General features: G+C 58.6%; 1 protein-coding gene across 2 annotated transcripts; it reads right to left on the reverse strand.

The window, feature by feature from the left end:
• Nucleotides 1-4,057: 4,057 nt before the first annotated feature.
• TTYH1 (tweety family member 1) lies at nucleotides 4,058-18,725 on the reverse strand. 2 transcript variants are annotated; one of them, XM_053905776.1, is made up of 13 exons: nucleotides 18,491-18,723; nucleotides 15,709-15,887; nucleotides 13,700-13,811; nucleotides 13,012-13,232; nucleotides 10,442-10,537; nucleotides 9,109-9,181; nucleotides 8,656-8,731; nucleotides 8,132-8,187; nucleotides 7,898-7,990; nucleotides 7,666-7,758; nucleotides 4,805-4,947; nucleotides 4,640-4,685; nucleotides 4,058-4,549 (listed from the first exon to the last, which is right to left on the reverse strand). In XM_053905776.1, the coding sequence occupies exons 1-13, from the start codon at nucleotides 18,614-18,616 to the stop codon at nucleotides 4,511-4,513; spliced, it is 1,353 nt and encodes a 450-aa protein (XP_053761751.1). In that variant the 5' UTR covers nucleotides 18,617-18,723; the 3' UTR covers nucleotides 4,058-4,510. The 2 variants fall into 2 exon arrangements, with proteins under 2 accessions (XP_053761751.1, XP_053761752.1); XM_053905777.1 differs by lacking the exon at nucleotides 4,640-4,685 and having other exon boundaries at nucleotides 18,491-18,725.
• Between the last annotated feature and the right edge of the window lie 2,052 nt (nucleotides 18,726-20,777).

The following is a 20,777-nucleotide window of genomic DNA, read 5'->3' on the forward strand; positions in this document are numbered from 1 at the left end:
GCCCGGCGGGGTCGGCCGGCGCTGTGCCGGCACACGCAACCGTGTCTTGGCTCAGTGAGTTACGGTAGCCGCCGTTGTTTCCAGACACAGAGTAGCGTGAGGAGGGATGTGAGACTACCTGCCGTACAGCTGTGGAAGCCCGGGGCAGAGAATGGTGAAGTCGAAGAAAGGGGGTGAGAAAAGCCTCCGGGAAAGGGAGCTTCCCTACTGCATGAAACTGCCAGGCGCCCCCGGCCGAGAACGCCTGCAAACGCACGGAGGCGGGCGACGGGAAAGGCCTGGGGACCACCGCGGGAGCACGGGGGGAGCAGGTGGCCGCGGCGGAGTAAACGCGTGCGGGGTCCTGGACTAAGCTGATGGGTCTGTACAGGTGGGCAGGTGGCACACCCTGGAAGGGCAGTGGTGCCACGCTGGGAAATGTGGACCTGGCAGGTAGCAGGGTGCCCTTTGTTTCCATCCTGGATCCTGACCGGTGGCACGATCCAGTCCAGCTCAGGGACCGCTCAATGTACGCATAGTAGGCAATAGAATAATTATTTCAGAAGCCGTTTCCTTCCCGTGTTTTACTATTAGAAACTTTTCTGTTGATGACTGCGTATCATTTTAATTAGCACAGTTGATCTTTTTCTGTCTTCTCTCTTTAAAAAGAAAACTTTGTTTTAGGTTAATTTTGGGTGTACAAAAAGTTGCAAAGATAATTCAGAGTTCTGTGTATCCTACACCCGTTTTCCCTTAATGCTGTTATCGCGCATTACTGTAGTATATTTGCTAAACCAAGAAACCAACATTGGCACGTTACTGTTAACTAAACTGCAGCTTTATTTGATTTTTACTTTTTCCACTAATGTGTTCTTTATGTGCTAGGGTCTAATCTAGAGTACCCCATTGCCTTTAGCATCCCTTTGCTCTTTTTACTTTTGAGAGCAAGAGTGAGAGCGTGCATACTTGTAGGGAAGGAGGGGCAGAGAGAGGGAGAGAGAGAATCCCAAGCAGACCCTGAGTTGTCAGCGCAGAGCCCCTTGCCGGGCTTGATGACACGAACTGTGAGATTGTGACCTGAGCCGAAATCAAGAGTCAGACACTTAACTGACTGAGCCACCAGGCGCCCCTAGCATCCCTTTACTTTTAACGGTTATATTTAAGGTGGGTTTCTTCCTTCCTTTCTTTTTCTTTCTTTCTGCCGATAGGTTTCTTGTACATAGCTTATAGTTGGGTCTTTTTTACCCAAGTGAACAATCTCTGCCTTTTAAAAGAAGTGTTTATAACGACACTTTTAGCAAGATTATTGGTATGCTTGCCTTTATACCTGTCGTCTTGCTATGGGGTTTCTATTTGTCCCATCTTTGTTTCCCTTTTCCCCTTTTGTGGCCTTCTGGTTTGAGATTTTTCTTTTTTTAATAGGCTTTTTTAGAGCAATTTTAGGTGGGGCCTTTGGGAGGTGTTCTGTCTCAGTCCCCCTTTGCTGTTCTGTGGTCAGACTCTGATGACCATGGGCTGTGGTGATTTCAGGACTCACCTGGGTGTTTTCCATGTCAGGGATCACTCTCCTTTGCCTGATGCTGAGTCTTGAACCCTGTTGTTTTACATATTTTGTCTGGCCTTTTGGTTGTTTCAGGAAGGAAAGAAAACCTAGTCCCTGTTCCTCCCTCTTGGTTGGAAGTGAAAGTCCTTCTATGTATGATTTTTAAAATAAAAGTATATTTATCTTTCGTAAAGGTTAGACAAAATGTCCTTCTTTCTTGGTTAAAGCTCCCGGGTTATACATCACTCCTGGACCTGTTGGCAGAAAATCAGGCGGCCTGAATCTCAGGCTACTTTTGGAATCTGCAACCCATCAGGGGGCGTTTCAGCTTGCAGGCAAGGACTCACGGTCACCAGAGGGCGGTGTTTGAGGTCAAAGCAGCCTGAGGAGCTGCGGGCAGGCCCCAGGGTCAGCCAGCTCAGCTGCAGTCAAGAGGAGAAAGTGAGTCAACACTTAGGGCCCCCCAAAGCCCCTCACTGGAAGTTGCGGTCAGTTTCTGCTTCCCAGCTTCAGGCCAGTCCACCCTGAAAGCTTCCTTGAACATTCCTTGCAGTGCACAAGATGGAAACGATTAGCAAGACTGGTCCCCTAAGGCAGGCCCTACACCTGGCACTCTGGGCCAACAGGCTCTGACCTGAGACCCTCGGGTATGTGTTTTGAGCTTTAAGGATTTTTCATGGTTTCGAGAGGCAACATGATCTGTATCCCACACAGTGCCTGGTACCCTCAGTACTCTGCACGGCGTTTGGAAGTAACCCCATCAGTGTTTCTGGAGGGAAGAGATGAACATTCACACAGGCAGGGGGACTAGTCTGTTTTTGCCGCCCGGTGAGTTAAGGGAGTTCAGGGAGACTTGTGGTCCGGGAGAGCTTTGAATTTTGGAATCGCAGAGGAGGGCCTAGGGACCTGTCATATGTCCCCCGCTATGATGGATGAGGCAGCTGAGCCCCCAACAAACAGGTCAAGTGACTGACCACAGCCATCTGATGGTACGTAAGCAGCAGGCAAGGCCCTCAATCACAGCCTGCACATTTGTCCTCTGTGCTGCCACTGCCTGTCACACCCAGCTCCGTTCTCTCCTTTCTTAGGCCTTCCCTAAAGTCCCGAACCCAGCCAAGGGCTGTTGTGTTCCGGAGAGCCCTGCCATACGGTTATTTATTGGACTCGCCCTCTTTCTGTGACCTTCAGCTCCGAATTTAGCCAGAAGCCAAAGTTTTGTTGCAGCAGACAACCCTTAACATACGTCCCTAGATTTAGATGCCTCTGCTCTCCTTCTGTGAAGTGAACCCCCAGAGCAGGCCTGCCTGGTCAGAGGGTCTCCACTGTTTTGATTGATCACATGTGAGCAGACTGTTGTCACTGGATGGCGATTCCCAGTATCAGGAGCCGCGGTTTGAGTGCCCGCACCTCCACAGCCCTGCCATCAGGGAATCTTCGCACTGACTCGTTCCAGCCCGTGTTAGCGATGCTAACACGGGCTGGAAAACCGATCCTGCTTGTTTCCCACACTTCCTAATTATTAGGGTTTGAACATCTTTTTGTCTGTTCACTGGCATTGGGATGTTCATTTTAATTGCTTATTTTCAAGTCAAGTTGTCTTTTTCTTAGTCTATGGAAGCTTTGTAGATTTATGTAGTAATAATGTGTTAACATTTCCTTGCCATATGTGTTAAAATGACTTTTCCCTAGACTACTAATTTGCCTCTTGGCTTTATGGTTTGTTTGTTTGTTTGTTTGTTTTTTAGTTCCACAGTTTGTCAAATAAATTACCTTTTCCTTTCCAGCTTTAGAGGATCTTGCTGAAAATCCTCCCCTTCCAACCAAGGTATACCAGATACAAAATCTCTTTGCATACTTACTCTTTGAAATATTTCTGCCCCTTCCCTTGTCTACATTTAGATTTTCACCTGTCTTGTATGTAGAATGTTTTCTTCCGGGTGGGGGGCCACCGTGTTCGCAGATCTTTGAAAGCAAGCAGCCCCTTCACTCTGACTTGACGTCTGTCTTCTGTCCTATACATACACTCTAAGATCTATTTCTGGGTGGTCTGTTCCATTCCAGGGATGTCTGCCTCTTCCTGGGTCAGGACCTGGGTCCTGCTTTTAGAATCAGGCAAAAAGGGGCGCCTGGGTGGCTCGGTCGGTTAAGCGTCCGACTTCGGCTCAGGTCACGATCTCACGGCCCGTGAGTTCGAGCCCCGCGTCGGGCTCTGGGCTGACAGCTTAGGGCCTGGAGCCTGTTTCAGATTCTGTGTCTCCCTCTCTTCCCCTCCCCTGTTCATGTTCTGTCTCTCTCTGTCTCAAAAATAAATAAATGTTAAAAAAAATAAATTAAAAAAAAAAAAAAAAGAATCAGGCAAAAAAGTTGGTATCGTCATTATTACTATTTAAAATAACAATACCTCTAGAACCGCTACAGAGCCTGGACAGAAACAGAAGTGCCCGGCAGCCTCTGGCTGCCCTGAGGGGGTCCCTGGGCCCCAGCCGGGAGGCCAGATCAGGGAGGAGAGAAATAAGGACCCAGCTGCTTGTAAAATAAAGTTTTCCCTTTTATTTCAAATCAACCCATTCCCAAGTTAGTGCCGCAAGTGGAGGTCACGGCCCTAAGCCCCCTGGGGCATGGCAGGGGCCGGGCACTTGTGTCCCTGCAAGGATGGGCCTGGTGGCCAAGGGTGACGGGTGCGGGGCTAGCTGGCCATCCCTGCCTGCCAGCCCCAGGCCCCGGCCTGCCCCCTCGGTAGGGGCGTGTAGTAGAGGTGCTGTTAGTGGTGAGAGCCCGGTCAGGCTGGGTCAGTGGGATCTTCTCCGGCCGCCAGGGAAGGAACCGCAGGGAGAGGCAGACACAGGGGCCCGAAGCAGACGGCAGGGCCGTCCTGGTCCCCAGAGTGAGGGACAGGAGAGCAGCGGCGGCTCCAGGAGCCGGGGTGTCGCTCTCTGGAAGCTCACCAGGGTGGGGGTCACGGGCTCCAGTCCGGCGTGGAGGAGGGGCTCAGATGGATGACTGCCACTGCACAAAGCGCTTGGATTCCTGCGGGGAGATTGGGGACAGGGCATGGAGGGGGTCTGGCGCCATCATGCAGGCCCCCCAGCCCCTCCCCCAGACCAGTGGGTCCACTACCTGAGGGTTGAAAGGGTCGTCATCGTCTGTGTCATCATAGTCGTCACTGAGTGGCAGAGAGGCAGGATGGGGGCTCCATGAGGAGGCTGACCCCCAACACCAGCCGCGGCCCAGGGGTCGCCCCACCACCACCACTCCTGGGACCACGCCCCCTCCCCTCCTGACCTGGGCGGGAAGAGGGCCCAGGCGCGGGGCAGGCTGCACAGGGCGGTGGCTAGGGCCCCCGCGGACAGGAGGGAGAAGAGCAGCAGGAGGAGCAGGCCTTCCAGGGCATCCTCACACAGGCCCCGAAGGGCAGCGCCATAGTCCTGGGGTGGGCAGGGGAGGGTGTCAGTGGGCAGCGCCCCTCCCCCAGGTCCCCCCCCCACACACACACACACAGTGTGCACACCGCCCACCTGGCTGTGCCCTGCTGGGCAAGTCACTTGACCTCTCTGTGCCTCCGTTTCCTCCCCTGTCACCTGGACTCAGTCCAAGCACCCTGGAGGTGCTCCAAGCACAGTCATTGTACCTGGAGGTATAAACCCAAATCGTGGCCTCCTCTCCACTGCACCCCCAGGCGCCACACCAGCTCAGCCTTGGTCTGCTGTGGGGCTGTCCCGTGCACTGGAGGATGTTGGACAGCCTCTCTGGGCTCTATCCACTGGATGCCAGAGCACCCCCTCCCCGGTTGTGACGACCCAGACATGTCTCTGTGCACCCCCAAACGTCCCCTGGGGGCGGGATCTCTGGCTCAGAACCTCGCTAAGAAGAGCCACAGACTCAGAATGGCACCTTGCACGTAGTGAGGTCATTTCAGATCACAGGAAGCCGAGAGGGGACCAGAAGGCAGTGCTGGGCCCCGGCGGCAGTGGGGACGGATCCTGGCAGGAAGGCACGTGCCCGCTCGAGGCCCCGGAGCCGTCTGAGGGCTGCTGTGGCCTGTGCAGGGAGGGGGTGTGAGGGGCAGAGGCTAGGACCAGTCCGGGCCCCCTGCAGGCGAGGCGTGGAACTGGACTTTAATCCGAGTGCAGGGGAGTCGCTGAAGGGTTTTAGTGGAGAAAGAACTTGATCGGATTGTGTGTGAGGCTCAGCCAGCTGTTAGCTGTTTCGGGGAGGACAGATGGGGGGTGGGGGGGACAAGCAGGGGGACAGGGGCAATACTGTGTGGCCACTGGGTGGGAGGTGAGGAGGGTGACCAGGGTACAGCAGGGGTGGAGTGAGTCATGCTCAGAGCCCGGGTGGGTTTCAGAGGAAGGCCCAGCAGAACTTGCCTGGGGAATGGCTGCGGGAGGTAATGGCTTGCTGACAGACAGCAAGAAGGATGCTTCTAGAAGGTTTCTGGCTTGAGTCCTTGGCTGGCGGGCAGGGGTGCCTGGCACTGAGCCAGTGTGTCGCAAGGGAGGGGCCCGTCGGGGCGGTGGGGCCTTCTGTTTTTACTGTATCAGGCACCTACCCTCCTCATAGCCCTGCAAGGCAGAGATCAGCTCCCCCTCACACTGCTGCCTTTTGCAGTGGCAGAAAGTTGAAGCCCAGAGAGGGCAAGCCACTTGCCCAGAGTCACACAGCCTGGAAGGGGCAGAGCTGGGATTGGAGCCAGGTCTCTGAGGCTCCAGACCCACCCTCCTGGCACTTTATCCCTGCTGTCAATCCTGATTTTAGTATGTGGGGACCCTAGAGCCTAGAGAGGGGAAACTGAGGCCGAGGGTCACATGGCACACCAGTGGAAGATGAGACTCTGACCCACCCTTCTCCCTCCCTTCCTTCCCTCTGTCCACAATGAACCTTGGGAAGCGCAGTCCAGCCCAGTGTTGGCCTGGACCAGAGAGTGAGTGATCTGTGGGGCCCAGTTTGCCCTTCCATGGAAAGTCGGGGTGCTTTCTAGGATTTTGCAGCTCAGGTGTTCAGCAACCCTGAGTATTGCTTCATCGTGTCCCCCATGGCCCCCTTGTTAGAGTGCCAACCTCCGAAGCTTTGGGGACAGTGGGAGCTATGGAAGGGATGTGATCACAGCAAGGGCCGATTCAGATCCCTGATAGGGTCTCCAGAACAAAGGCAGGATGCCCACTTAGATTTGAATTTCAGATCCCCGACGGCAAAAAATTTTAGTACAAGCACCTTCCCAACACAGCATGGGACATACCTAACAGTAAAGAGATTATTTGTTTGGTACATCTGGCAGCCCTGTTGAGGGCCCATGAGGGGACACACCACAAGGGCCGAGGAGGCATGTGTCCTCCAGGGGAAAAGAGGCCTGAGCTGCAGTGGGCCCTTGGGATGGGGGTGGGGCGAGGAAATGAGGGCATGACCCTGGGTGACTGCCTGGCTGTGGAGGCTCACAGAGAGAGGGGAACAAGGCCTCTGGGACCCAGCCCTCTGCCCCTCATCTTCCAAGTCCGTTAGGTGGGGCAATGACAGCATTTCCTTCCGACCGACAGCATGACGAATGAGGGCTCAGGGAGCTACCAGCGGTAACGCACACAGCAAAGCCCCGTGCGTGCGGGGAGGACGGAGGTCCCGTGCAGGAAAGCAGGTGTCCTCTCCCTCCTTTCACCGGGGAGGGAAACCGGGGTTCAGGGACGCTCACCTGCCAGTGGCCAGAGCGGACTGAGTCTGTAGGAAACCAGGCATTCTTTCTCTGGGGTGCCCTGCCCACCCCTGCTGCCTCAGTACGATGAGACCACCCCCCCCCACAAGAGCTTTACAGCTGCTGACCCCCTGCAACCTCGGTTTTATAAGCGAGGAAACTGAGGCACAGAGTAGGTAGTGACTTGCCTGAGGTCAGGAGCCAGGACTGGACCCCAGGCATGTCTTGCTCCAGAATTCCCTAACCAGCACAGGCTCGAGGAGGAAGGCAGGGAGCAAGGGAGGGGTGGGGCGAGCGGGGAGGAGGAATACACATGATAGATAGGTGATAGGTAGGTAGGTAGAGAACAGCTATATGGCAGATAAATAATAGACATAAACGTAAGGATTTCTCAGGGTTGGTGGGAGAAAGACCGGAGGGCTCCCTGGAAGAAGAATTTGGACAAAGGGACAGGGCTCACCTTGTGCAGGCCGCGACAGTGCAGCAGAGCCACCAACTGGTGGAAGTTTCCTTCTGTGACATTGAGCGTCTCCTCCAAGGACAGCAGAGGCTTCTGCACGGGAGTGGAGTGTTACCCCACGCACTCCTCAGGCCGCGGTCCCCCGGGTCCGCCCCTCTGGACAGACCCCGCCCACAGGCCGCGAGCCCCCACCCGCCGCCCCGCCTCCTTCCCCTGGGAGCGGCCTGCGCACCTGCGCATCAGGGAAGTGGGGGACAGCTTCTCGCTCCAGGCCCTGCAGCTGGGAGTGGATGTTGGCCAGAGCCCGCTGGGACAGAGTCAGCCTCTGCGGGAAGACAGAGGGAGGACCGGGTAGTCCGCGCCCCCAGCCCGCTCTGCATCCTGGCGCCTGCATCCCCCCCCAGAACCTGCGGTCCAGGCCCCAGCCCGCCCTCCTCCGCCCGGCTCCCTTGCCCGCACCCCTAACCTGTTGAAAGGGGTTGGAGACTGCCTGGTTGCAGAGGAAATAATAGTTCAGGATGTCTGAAGCGGGAGGGAAAGAGGGGGGAGGCCATGAGCCTGGGTCCCCAGCGCCTCCCTAGGGCAAAGGTGGGAAGGGGCAGGGCCCTGTCTTTCCACCCTCAGGGCCAGGGGCGTCTCCCCAGCTCAAGACCCTCCTGTGGTCCCAGAGGCCTGGCATTCAGGGACAGGCTAACACACCCTCCCTTCTCCAGCCACAGTCAGAAACACGCGGCTCTCCACACTCCCCTGGAACCGGATCTTCTGCAGTCCCGTCCTTGTCTAAGGTGCACTCCCATTTCCTCCCATTCCTGGGGAGGCGGGCCCAGCCCCTCCTCTGGTCTCCCCTCTCCAGCTTCTGTATCCCTCTCTTTTCCAGCCCATCAGGAGAGGTGCCGAGAGCTTCTGAGACTGAGCCCCCAACCCCACCCCAGGCGGGACTGGGCACAGAGGCCTGAGGACCCAGGGCCTGCGCTGGGTTGATGGGATCACCTGAATCGAGCCCAGTCTCCTCCTCGGTCAGGTTCAGGATGTAGGTGTCAGGACTGGAGCAGAAGTCGCTAAGGCCCTGAGAGAAGCATCAGGAAAAAGGGCTCAGACCAGAAACTCTTCTAGTTCCACACTCGCACAGAACTCAGTGTCTGGATAACAGCCCAGCCCCAGCCCTGGGAAGCCAGGAGTCCAGGCCCCCAGGCCCTCCTCCCCCAGGCCCAGGAGTCCTGGCCCCCAGCCCCTCCTCCCTCAGACCCAGGAGTCTAGGCCCCCAGCCCCCACTCCCTTAGAACACACGTATCCAAGGCTCTAGCTTCCAGCCCTCAGGATCTAGACCTCAGAACCTGGGATCCTGGCCCCAAGTCCTTCCCCTCAGGGTCTGCCCCGGGATGCAGTAGCTAAGGCTGCTAGCCCAGCGTCCCAGGGCCCAGGGGCCTGGCCTGCAGCACTCACCACAGCTGTAGCCGCCTCCAGGCCCATGGAGCCCCAGCTCAGGACAAGAACCAGGAGACTCATCACTGCCATCCTATAAAGGGGGGGACTTGTCACGGTCCATCCCATCACAGCCCCCCTTCCCTACCACCCTCTGGAGCCTGGAGGGGTAGAAGTAGGGGCAGAGAAACTGGGCGGGGGTGGGGAGTACAGGTTGTAGATCTGTGGTTGTTGATGTCAACCTGAACATCTGGTTGCTACCCCGGGGGTGAGGGGGGAAGACAGTGAGAAGGGCCCTGGGCTGGCAAGCCAGCACCCCAGATCCCAGCCAGGCTCTGCCCCTGCCTTGCTCCGGGATTCTGGGAGAGCTACCGCCTGCTTCTGGACTCTTTCCTGGCTTTGAGTTCACAGGAGCCCAGCAAGCCGCAAACGTGCCTCCCAGGTTTGAGCATAGCTTGGTCAGCCTCCTGCTCTGTCCAGACTCCTCCCCCGAGGAGCAGGGACATAGCCAAGGCTGAAACTGCAGCCTGAGTTTTCTCTAGGGATGGGGTCTGGGCGCAAGGGTTAGCACTGGAGGGTGGTCACCGTCCGGAAGCCTCAGGGGGAGCCCGCATGGGACTGTGGCACTTCTTACCCAGGGTGGGCGTGGAGACCGGGGAGCCCCAGCAGGGCCCCCAGAGGCAGGGAGGAAGCAAGGGCCCCCCTGAGTGGGATAGGCTGGCCTGAGTCGAAACCAGCTCCAGCATTCCCTGGCTGTGCAGCCCTGAGCAAGAGGCCCAAGCTCTCCGCGCCCCAGTCCCCTCTGTGTCAAATGGGGAGAAGGAAAGTGTTTCCTCACAGGGTCAGCCTGCAGGTTCCAGAAGAGAGCTGGCCGTATTTAACGAGCTGTTAAATCAGAGAGTGGTGCTGAAATTCCCGTGAGCCACACAATGGTCACGCAGCCTCGGATGTGGCTGCCTTCTGCCTCGGTCCCTCCTCTGCACGTCAGGTGCCTGAGGGGCCCCTTGTTCACAGGTGGTTGTGTGTGGACGGTCCTCAGCAGAAGTCAGCAATCACCCCCTTCCTGAGCACGACCGTTACGGGCTTTTTTCTAGGATTTGGAGCACTCGCGTGGCCTCGAATCCTGTGTTTCCAGGTCTGCCCTGTGCCTCCTGGGCTGCTCCAGGCCTGGTTTCTCTGTACACACTGGCCCAGCCCAGGACCCTCGGGGGCAAGCCTGTGGGATGGGGGCACGAAAGCAGTACGAGGCTGGGAAGGACAGCAGTGGTCCCTCTCGCAAGAGCGCCGTGGGATGGAAAGAGGTCCCCTCGTGCTGTGACGTGAGCCCGCCTGCCACGAGGGCGCCCGCTCTTACACGATCACCAGCCACTTGCTCTGTTTTGCCAGGCCCAGGAGCGTGAAGAGACAGACCAGCAGCTCCAGCAGCAGCAGGAGGACGTAGGCCAGCCACCTGGAGAAGGGACAGAGTGAGACAAATCCAGCCTTCAGCACCCCGGCTCCCAGGCCAGGACTTGGCAGAGGGGGACAGCTCCCCGGCATTCATGCCCTGCTCTGCCTGACCATGCAGGTGCCCCCCCTACCCCAGCTTCCAGGCCCCCGGGCTGCAGCCGGCTCATCATGAAACGGGTGCGCTGGGAGGCGGGCCGCCGTAGCCCTTCAGGGCTCAGGTCCCAGGGCCGGGGCGCCTGGACCCGTTCCCGGATGGCAGTTCCCAGATGGCAGCGAGCAGAAGCCCGCTAACAGGCACAAGTGATTGGCCTCCTGGAGCCCCACCTGCCTCCCCAGGCTGCAGGGTGAAGTGAGTCATTCCCAGGCGCGCTGAGTGTCACATTGCACGGCCTGGGGCTCGGCCAGCCTCTCTCTGCCTCCTAGCTGCACGCAACCCTTGTCTCTGGAACTTTGCCTCCTGTGCCTCGGTTTCCCTGCCTGTATCACGGGGGGAGAACAACAGCACCTACTCCAAGAGCTTGTCACAAGGCTAGTGGGAGAGCACTTAGAAAGGTGCCAAGGGCGCCTGGGTGGCTCAGTCGGTTGAGCGTCCGACTTCAGCTCGGGTCATGATCTCACAGTCTGTGAGTTCGAGCCCCATATCGGGCTCTGTGCTGATGGCGCAGAGCCTGGAGCCTGCTTCCGATTCTGTGTCTCCCTCTCTCTCTGCCCCTTCCCTGCTCATGCTCTGTCTCTCTCTGTCTCAAAAATAAATAAAAACATTAAGAAAAAAATTTTTAAAATAAATAAATAAATAAAAATAATAAATAAATAAATAAATAAATAATAAGAAAATAAATTAAAAAAAAAAAAGAAGAAGCGTGCCAAGCACGTGGACACACTTAAATACGAGCTCGAACGCTAGCCAGGGAACTTCAAGTGTTACTTACTTAGGTCTCAGTGACTGATTCACTCTGATGGAGCACGGCCCCAGAGCGCGCTCAGCGCACGGCACCGCTCGCAATGCTCCCCACGCGGCCCGAGAGCGCGCTCAGCGCACGGCATCGCTTGCAGTGCTCCCCACGCGGCCCCAGAGCGCGCTCAGCGCACGGCATCCCTCGCACTGCTCCCCACGCGGCTGTGCCCAGGCTGCGGCCCCAGTGTGGCAGGGACCCTCCTTCCCAGGGAAGGAGCTGGGCCGCGTGGCCCAGTAGACCTCCGCGCTTTCGCTGCCAGTGTCCCCATGGCACACGGCGCACAGCACACCGCACGCACACACCGCACATGCGCGCGGCACATGCACACGGCAGCTCACTCTCACTTCCGTCAGGGGCAGCCCAGCCTCCTGCCCTAGTTGTGTGCTGTGAACTCCTGCTCTCAGCCTCCAGGAACTCTGCCAGGAAGCTCTCCCTCCAGGGGCCCCGGTTCTCTTGCAGGAAACTGGCCACCTTCGTTGAGGGACGACTCCCAAGTGCCAAGCACTCTTATGTTGGTGCATCCAGATGTTTCCCGTTGGTGGTGGGCCTGCCTCACCCCGATGGAGTCTGCACAGCTACCGGAAGCCCTGGAAGGGGGCTGAGGCCTGGTACGTGCGGCCTCTGGGCTCAGCCACAAAGCAGAAGCTGTCCTCACGGGGACCCAGGCCCGTCTGACCGCCCGTGGGCCATCCTCGTCACGGGCTGCTTCAGTCCTAATCTGCCTCCACCTTCTCCGTGTGGCCTTCTCAGGCCTCCCCTGCAGCCCCCAGCCCCTGCCAGCCTCTGGACCCAGCCCACCCCTCTCTCCTGCTCAATTTTCTCCCGAGCTCCCCCTACCCACCACCTTGGAGAAAATGTTTTACTCGTGTGTTCCTTATTGGCCCCCTTACTGGAAGACGGGCAGGAGTTGCCGTCTGTCTTAACAAAAACTTACATCTCACAGACAACCGTACAGAACGAGCTGGTCGCTGCTGGAAGCACTTAACGGATACAGACGCGTCTAATCCTCAACAATCCCATGAGGGGAACGCTATCCATTATTCCCGTTTCACAGATTGGGACACTGAGGCACAGAACTCGTGAGGAACTTGTCACACGGTTAGGGAGTGGCCCTCTGGCTTTAGAGTTCCCATTCTCAATCACTCAGGTATGTCTCTCTTTTGCACCAGAAGGTAAATAAACGTGTGTTGAGTGGATACACGTGTCAGATGGGTGGATGACCGAGAAGAGTAGAGCCAGTCTGGGCGTGAGTGGATGAATCCTCGGGGGTGAGGGGGGTGTGGGGCGACTCAGTCCAGCTGTGTCACAGGGTGTCTTCACCTGGGCACTACTGACACTTGACAAAGGCCATCCCTTGCTGCAGGGACCGTCCTGTGCATTGTAGGACGCGTCTCTGGTCTCTGCCTACCAGGGGCCGGTAGCTCCCCGTCCCCCAGGGGTGACCACCAAGCACGTCTCCCAACATTGCCTGATGTCCCCTGGAGGCACAACCACCCAGGCTGAAGGAGCGGTCACCCACCTGTACTCCTCCACGAAGGACACATCTTCGGCCACTTGCAGGGGGCTCAAGGGCACTCCTCGCCAGAAGGCCAGCCCCTGCAGCTGCTGGGTCACGGCCTCCGCCTGCCGCCGAGCACCCCGGGCAGCAGCCACCAGCTCCGTGCGCTGTGCGAGCACCTCCTCCAGGCTGGTCAGCTCTGTCCTCACTGCCTCACCCAGCCTCTCTACTGTCTCCAACACCTGCGTGTAGGGGTGAGTCTGGGGTCAAGGGAGGGCCTTCTCTGGGGAGGCCAGGGTTGGGGGACAGAGTTGTGAGGGTAAAGCAGAGGTGAGCGGTGGCAGGTGTCTGAGATCTAGGGGCTAGGACATCTGTGGAATGAGGAAAGGACGGAGGGGTACAGTTCTGTGGCCTCCATCAGGAACCCTGGGTGGTCAGTGGCTTGGGTCCCCGGTAGAGACCAAGTGTGAAGGGGGGGTGGGGTCTAGGTTCGAGCCCCACGGTCCAGATCTGGGTTAAGGTCCCGGTGGCAGTCAGGGATGGGGGTCCAGGTGTCCAGTCTGAGGTCCACAAGTTGCAGCCTGAACTTCTGAGTCTGGGGCCCAGGGTTTCAGGGATGGGTGCTGGGCTCTGAGTGTGGGTCCAGTGTCTCCAGGAGGTGGCCCTCTGTGCCTCGGGGGATAGATCTGGCCGCTGCCTGGCCCCTCACCAGGTGGTCTATGGCGCTGAGCGTGTGGTTGGCATGCAGCAGGGCCGAGCTGAGCTGGGACACCCCATCGCTGGTCTCGCTGTTGCCATAGAAACCGATGCCAATGCCGGCGCTGAGAGGGGAGGGAGGGGAAATCACAACCTGTCCTGGGACCGTGGGGGCCGTGTCCCCCCCCACCTCCTCACACGCCCAATCCCGGCTCCCACCCCCACCCCATTGGTCCAGCCCGTCGTGGGAAAGGAACGTCTCCAGCCTGGCCCCCACCGGTTGCCAAGGTAACGGGAAGCCCCCCCCCCCACTCCCCCGCCCCAGGGACGTCATTGTGATGCTAATGGTGGGTGGAGGGGGGGGGGGACAGATTTAACCCGCACCTCACTGGAGCCGAACTCCCAGCACGCCCAGCCCCAGGAGAAGCGCTCCCCACCCCCCCCCCACCCTCCCACCCCCGGACCGGACCGCCGGCCCCACACCCATTCCTCATCCTTCCCTCAAGCATCCCTGACAGGAGCACCTGTCTCTTCAGGGTCCCCGCCGTCCCCTCCCCGCCTGCTGGGGGATCCTAGCAGTGCAGGGCCCCAGCCCTCATCTCCTGGGGGACCCCAGCCTGGAGCTCCCCGCCTTCCCCCACCCCCGGGGACCCAAGCGTCTGGCCAGCTGGGAGCGAAGCAAGGGAATGTGGGGCCGATGGGCCAGAAGCCTGCGCCCCCGCCCCTCCGCGGCCAGCACACAGAGCTCCATTGTGGGGTCTGAATGTGGGCCCGTCCCTCCCCCCACCGCCCCCGGAGTGTCCCTCCGCGGAGGGGCCTGGCCGGACTGGGCGGAGGGAGGCCGGCGTCCGCACGGTTCCCAGCCCCGACTACCGGGCCCCACCCCCAGCCCTGGGATCCCACGCCCGCCCCGGCGCCCCCCCTCCCCCCCATTGTTGGAGGGCAGACAAAGCTGCTCTTGTTCCCGGGCCGCGGGGGCCGGCCGTGTCTCTCCCCCACGGGGCCTTTGTCCACCGTTCCTGTCCACCCCCACTCAAGAGAGCCCGAGGAGGAAGCATTTTGGATATAGGACGCCCAGCCCCCCTCCCCCACAGACACCCCCAAACACATTCTGCTGGTTCCTGCAGCGAGGGGGTGCGGTAGAACCCAGCCCGACACCCCCCCCCCCCAAGCGGGTCCAGTCCTGGGGAAGAGGGCAACTGTCCTGCGCTGGTGGGGGTGTGGCCTGCTGGCCAAGGTTGTGCTTAGAGCTGGCTCCTGCTGAATAGTGGGTCGTCAAGTCCTCCTTTCCTCTCCCCCCCCCTGCACCCTGGGGGTCACAGAAAAAGGCAGGGCCTTGAAAAGTTACTTTCCGCCTCTCCCTGAGACTTGGCCTTTCCAACCTGGGTGTGAGTACCCTGAATCCAGGCAGGTTACTGTGGGAAGGAGTTAGACCCGCTTAGGTCTGGGCCGCGGGGTCTGCTCTGGGATTCTGAATATTCCTACGATGTCTGTCTGCCTGACTAGAACATCATCAGCCCCATGAGGGCAAGAATCTTGTCCCGCCAGTTGGGTATCTCCTGGCACACAGTAGATCCCCAGGAAATAGTTGCAGAATGAATGAATGAATGAATGAATGAGTTCATGAATGACATCACCAGTCACCATTTACTGAGTACCACTGTGAGCCAGGCACTGTACATGCTCTCATTTAATCTTACCATAACTAGCAGGTGGGCTTTGCTATAGCGTCCATTTTAGAGATGTGGAAACTGAGACCTAGAGAGATTATATCCCCTAGCTGCACAGCTACTCAGTGACAAGGCCACCAAACCCTAGCTCTTAACCCCTGCCTCCTCCTGCAGGGCTGGCTGTCCTTGGGAGGTCACTCCTCCTCTCGAAACTCAGTCTCTCCATCCACGCAACGGGAGCTGTTTTCCTGGGTCAAGGCTGAGGTGGGATGCTAGGACACCCTCCACAAGACTGAGCGCGAGCATGGGGCGCCCCGTCCCCGCTTCCCCACCCGCCCTGGGGCCCCATTACCAGCCGACGAGAAGGGCAGCGATACAACTCCAGGTGATACAGCCTCCCCCGGGTGGGGGGCTCTTGGCCCCAGGGGGCTCGGGGGGCCGGCAGCAGCAAAAGCGGATGAGGTAGACAGCGATGAAAATGAGGCTCAGGCCCAAGCCCAGGCCCGCCAAGGCCGCCACCAGCAACAGGGCCTGGGGAAGGGGGAGACAGGAGGCCTCAGAGGGGCTGGAGGTCCTGGACGTGGGGGATTCCAGTGGAGGCGCAAGGCGGCCCCGGCTAGATTGGGGGTCAAGCCCAGCCTGTGGTTCTCAGTCTGTAGGGAAAGGGGGGGTCCCCAGCTCCTCCCAGGCTGGCAGCTGGGTCAGCGGAGGCCCAAATCCTGGGTTCCAGTTCTGCTCTGCGTGTGACCTTCCCCTCTCTGAGACTCCCTCCTCACCCCCACTAGGCGGTTGGAGTAGAGCCTCTCCTAGGACCTGCTGGGACCTGTCTCCAGAACCGAGTGGGATCAGGGGGTGGACGGGGGCTCCTGTTCCTGGAGCTGTGTGCACGAGGTTGGGGGTGGGCAGCCTGCCTCTCCCCTCCTCCTTGCTGCTCCTCCCCACTCACCGCTCGCTCTCTCCCCTGCTGCTGAGCTCTGCACACCCACCGCACTGTGAGTCTGTCACCCAGGGACTCACAGGGAGGGGGGCGTGACAGCCTCCATGGCAGTGAGAGCGTGTGCAAGACTCAGAGACGGAGACTTGGGACAGAGACAGAGAGAGAACCAAGGGCAGGGAGAGAACAGGCGTATGTAGTTGGAAAAGCCTTGCGGCACAACCTGGCTCTCCACGGGGCAGGATGTCACAGCGGGTGCCGTGCACTCCTGTCCTCTTCCGCACGCCCAGAACGGGGCAGGGCGTTACCTAGAGCCACACAGCACAGTGGGGACAACATGGGGAACGGAACCAGACCTCCAGGCTCCCTGATGCCATTTCCCGTAAACTACAGGCTCTCTGCTTTTGTCCCTGCAGGGTGGTGTGTGGGGCGTGTGACACAAGCGTGCGGTTTATTTGCGTGTCTGGCTGTGAAACTGGGTGTTTTATCTTTGACTGAGTTTGTCTACCATGAGATACTACACCTGACTCGTGTGTGTGTGTGTGTGTGTGTGTGTGAGGGGGGGGCAAGAATATATGTGAAAGTGGGCGAGAAAGTATGTGTACACAAGTGAGCTTGGGGTGTATGAGTGACTGAGGGAATTGTGAGTGTGTATGTCTATGTGACTGTGTGAGTATGGGGCATGTGTGAGTGTGTAAGTGAGGGCAGGAACGTGCGTGTGAGTGTGTGTACGTACATGTGACTATGTGGGTGTGTGTGTCTCTTCCAGCCTGGTGTCACCCAGCGCCTGACTTTTTCCAGCCGTGCCCACAGTGGTAATCTCCCTGGGGGGGCAGTGTCCCCTCCCAGGCCGTGTGACTTTGTGCGTATCCCAGACCTGTCACCCTGTCGATGACGGGGGCGGAGTGAGCCTCTCCCAGAGCCTCCGGCAGTGACTGGGACCGGGCCAGCTACTGGTGCTTGGCTGTGTGGGCAGGTCTCCCCGGCCGTGAGGGGGCGTCGGTGACCGGCACTGGAGGTCGTGGTTGTGTAAGCATGAGGCTGTGGGCAAGGGGGTTGGCGGTCCCCATTTGGTGGGGAGAGGGCGGCGCAGAGTGGCAGGGAGGAGCTGCTCCCGGCTGGCACAGCCATGACCCAAATAGCTCACAATACAGCACACATCCCCCTCTCTGCTTTTCTGGGACCCCCCCCACCCCTAAGCTCTCCAATCCCCAGCCCTCTATCCCAGGAGCTCCCCCTGCACAGATCCGAGGCGCCTAGACCCTCCAGGCAGGGCCCGGGACCCTTGGCTCCACCCGACCCCCCAGCTCCACCCCACCCCCCCACCCCGCCCCCGACACACGCACTCCCCCCACCCCGTCCCCGGCCAAGCCTTGCTTCTCATTAATCTCAAAGCCAAGGACTTGAATTAAACTGGGTCAGGGGACAGTTCTTTCTCCCCCTTTCTGGAGCTGACCCAGGCTGGGCCCCTTTCCCCAGGGACCGCCGCCTGTCAGGTTCCCACCCAGCCCCACCCTCCGGACCCATTTCTGTCATCCTCTGGTCCCCAAATGGAACCTCCTCTTCACCCCCACCCCCACACGCCCCAGAGCGCTGGACGCCCCCCCTCACACACACCCCGGAATGTACATACAGGCTGCAAGCTTCCTCTGCCAGTACCGCCAGCTCAGTCCCCCATCCCTGGCCCTGAACCCCTCACGCCCCTTCCCCACTTCAGGTCTCAATCCCGTCCTGGACTGAGGCACCCCGGCCTTCTTCCTCCCCACCGCGATCAGTTCCTGTCTCTCCCAAGTCGTACCTTACCTGGGACATATTCACCTGGACTGCCCCGACCCTATCAGGGGAGGGGTCATCTTTTAGGACACGGAGAGTGGACCTGTCTCCCTGGTGGCCCTGGAGGCTCGCTTCCCAGACAGCTCCCGAAACCCTGGGGTCCCTTCCCTGTGGGACTGAGGGGTCCAGGCCCCGGGCCCTCCCTCACTTAAGGAGCCAGGGCTCCGGCCCCCAGCGCCCGTCCCAGGGGAACCTCCAGGTAGGGGAGCCTCACGTCCTGCTCTTTCAGATACCCCGAAGTCCGGGCCCGGCTCCCACCTGCGGAGAACACAGGACTCTGCCACCCAGCCCCCTCCTCCCTCGGGACCCCTCAGCTCTGCCCACCCTCCGCGCCCCCGCCCCCAGGACCCCCCGCGCCCGCTCCCACCTGCTGGTATTCTTGCTCTTGGGGCGCGAAGCCGCTGGGTACCGGGCGGAGCTGGAAGTCGGCGCGGGGCAGCTGGTGGAGCAAATGCACCCAAGCCGAGGGTCGGTAGCCCGGGGGCGCCCCCATAGCCCCCGGGGAGGGCGCAGCGGGACGAATGCCGGGCTGCGGGAGCCTCGACAGCGGAGCGGGGCGCGGGCGGAGCGGGGTCTGGCGGGGCTCAGGGGAGCGGAGCAGGGGGAGGGAGAGGGTGGGGGGCGGAGATTGGGGGAGGAGGGGGGAGGCGCGGGCCAGGCGGGGACCGTGCTGCCCCTGGTGGCTGCCGGGGGGACTGCGGCGCCGCAAGCGGGCCCCCAGCGCTCCGCCCCTCGGTGACGGCTCCCACCCGTGGCGGGCGCAGGTACCACTCGGTCCGGCGACGGCCTTGTCCGAATGAGGCCGCTCATACTGTGATATCACCCTGCAGCGGCGGAAAGATGCCTTTATCTCTAGGAAGAATTTTTAGGTCTGTGCAAAGGTCGCTAAGGATTTGCACAGCATTTTCCAAACAGCGGTCAATTGCACCCATAAAAAAACCTTCATTTCTGTGTGTGAGGGTACTCTGGCTTATCAAGGATGCCATGTGGATAGAAGCCCCGCGTTTGTAAGTCTGTATAAGAGCACATCTTCTGTCAACAAACCTTCCTATGTGTGCAGACCACTCTAGAAGGTACGCCTGCATACCAGTGTTAAGGACCCCTCCCACCCCTAGATAGAAGAACCCCGCTCATCTCTCCAGGGACCCCCTCCCATCCTTATAAGAATGCCTGACAGGTGTTTAAGAACCTGTCCAAGCTCATTAAGGATTCCTTCAATGTACATAAGGATTTCCCACTCCCCCTACTCCTTGCCATTCACTTTACAGTTTATAAAGTATTTTTCCAGCCACTCTCGATGTTGAGTCTCACAGGAACCCACTGATGCCACACCAGTAAGTTGGGAAGTAGAGACCCTTGGAGGGGACCCAGCCACTTTGACATTACTGTCCGGGCAGTCACTGTTGTAGCTAAAACTAAGGTTCCCAGAAATTGCCCCAGAGAACCTCCCACCCTTGTAGAGCTAGGTTAGACTTTGCCACGTGGGGCCCCACCCCTGGCCTCCCCTGCAAGGACTGAGATGGGCAGGAGGAAAAAGGGGAGGTTAGTACCCCACCTAGAATTCTCATCCCAATATTGTGCCCCAGATTGGTGAGAAAGGGCTGGAGATAGGTAGTTACCCATTCCATTACTCAGAGAAAAATAATGATTAATGCTGGGGATGATAGTGATGGTGATGATGGTGGTGATGGTGATGACGACGGTGAAGGTGATTATGGTGATAGTGCTGATGGCGATGATGGTGTTGGCGATAGTGATGCTACTGATGGTGGTGACGGTGATTATGGTAATAGTGATGATGATGGTGGTGGTGATGATGGTGATGATGATGGTGATGGTGATGATGATGGTAATAGTGATGATGATGGTGGTGATGATGATGGTGGTGATAATGATGATGGTGGTCATGGTGGTGATGGTGATAATAATGATGATGGTGGTGATGATGGTGATGCTGATGGTGGTGGTGATGATGGTGGTGATGGTGATAGTGATGATGATGATGGTGATAGTGATTATGATGATGGTGGTGGTGATGATGGTGATGATGATGGTGGTGATGATGATGGTGGTCATGGTGGTGGTGGTGGTGATGGTGGTGGTGATAATGATGATGGTGGTCATGGTGGTGGTGGTGGTGATGATGGTGGTCATGGTGGTGGTGGTGGTGGTGGTGATGGTGGTGGTGATAATGATGATGGTGGTCATGGTGGTGATGGTGATGATGATGCTGATGGTGGTGATGATGGTGATAGTGGTGATGGTGGTGGTGATGATGGTGATGATGGTGGTGATGGTGATAGTGATGATGATGGTGATAGTGGTGATGGTGATGGTGATTATGATGATGGTGGTGGTGATGATGGTGATGATGATGATGATGGTGGTGGTGATGGTGGTGGTCATGGTGGTCATGGTAGTGGTGGTGATGATGGTGATAGTGATGATGATGATGGTGGTGGTGATGGTGATGATGGTGGTGGTGGTGATGATGGTGGTGGTGGTGATGATGGTGGTGATGGTGGTGATAATGATGATGGTGGTCATGGTGGTGGTGGTGGTGATGATGGTGATAGTGATGATGATGATGGTGGTGGTGATGGTGGTGGTGGTGATGGTGATGATGGTGATGATGGTGGTGGTGGTGATGATGG

Source organism: Panthera pardus, unplaced genomic scaffold, assembly GCF_024362965.1.
Source record: "Panthera pardus isolate Hobbes unplaced genomic scaffold, ASM2436296v1 HiC_scaffold_18, whole genome shotgun sequence".
In the NCBI taxonomy this organism is placed as follows: Eukaryota; Metazoa; Chordata; class Mammalia; order Carnivora; family Felidae; genus Panthera; species Panthera pardus.

What these genes read in the sequence shown, in the direction of transcription:
- TTYH1 (XM_053905777.1), bottom strand. Translation starts at nt 18,616, where the DNA reads ATGGGGGCGCCCCCGGGCTACCGACCCTCGGCTTGGGTGCATTTGCTC. An exon ending in TGGAGGCGGCTACAGCTGTG is followed by an intron (nt 8,732 to 9,108) that starts GTGAGTGCTGCA and finishes TGCTTCTCTCAG; the next exon opens with GGCCTTAGCGACTTCTGCTC. An exon ending in GGAGACTGGGCTCGATTCAG is followed by an intron (nt 8,188 to 8,655) that starts GTGATCCCATCA and finishes CTCCCGCTTCAG; the next exon opens with ACATCCTGAACTATTATTTC.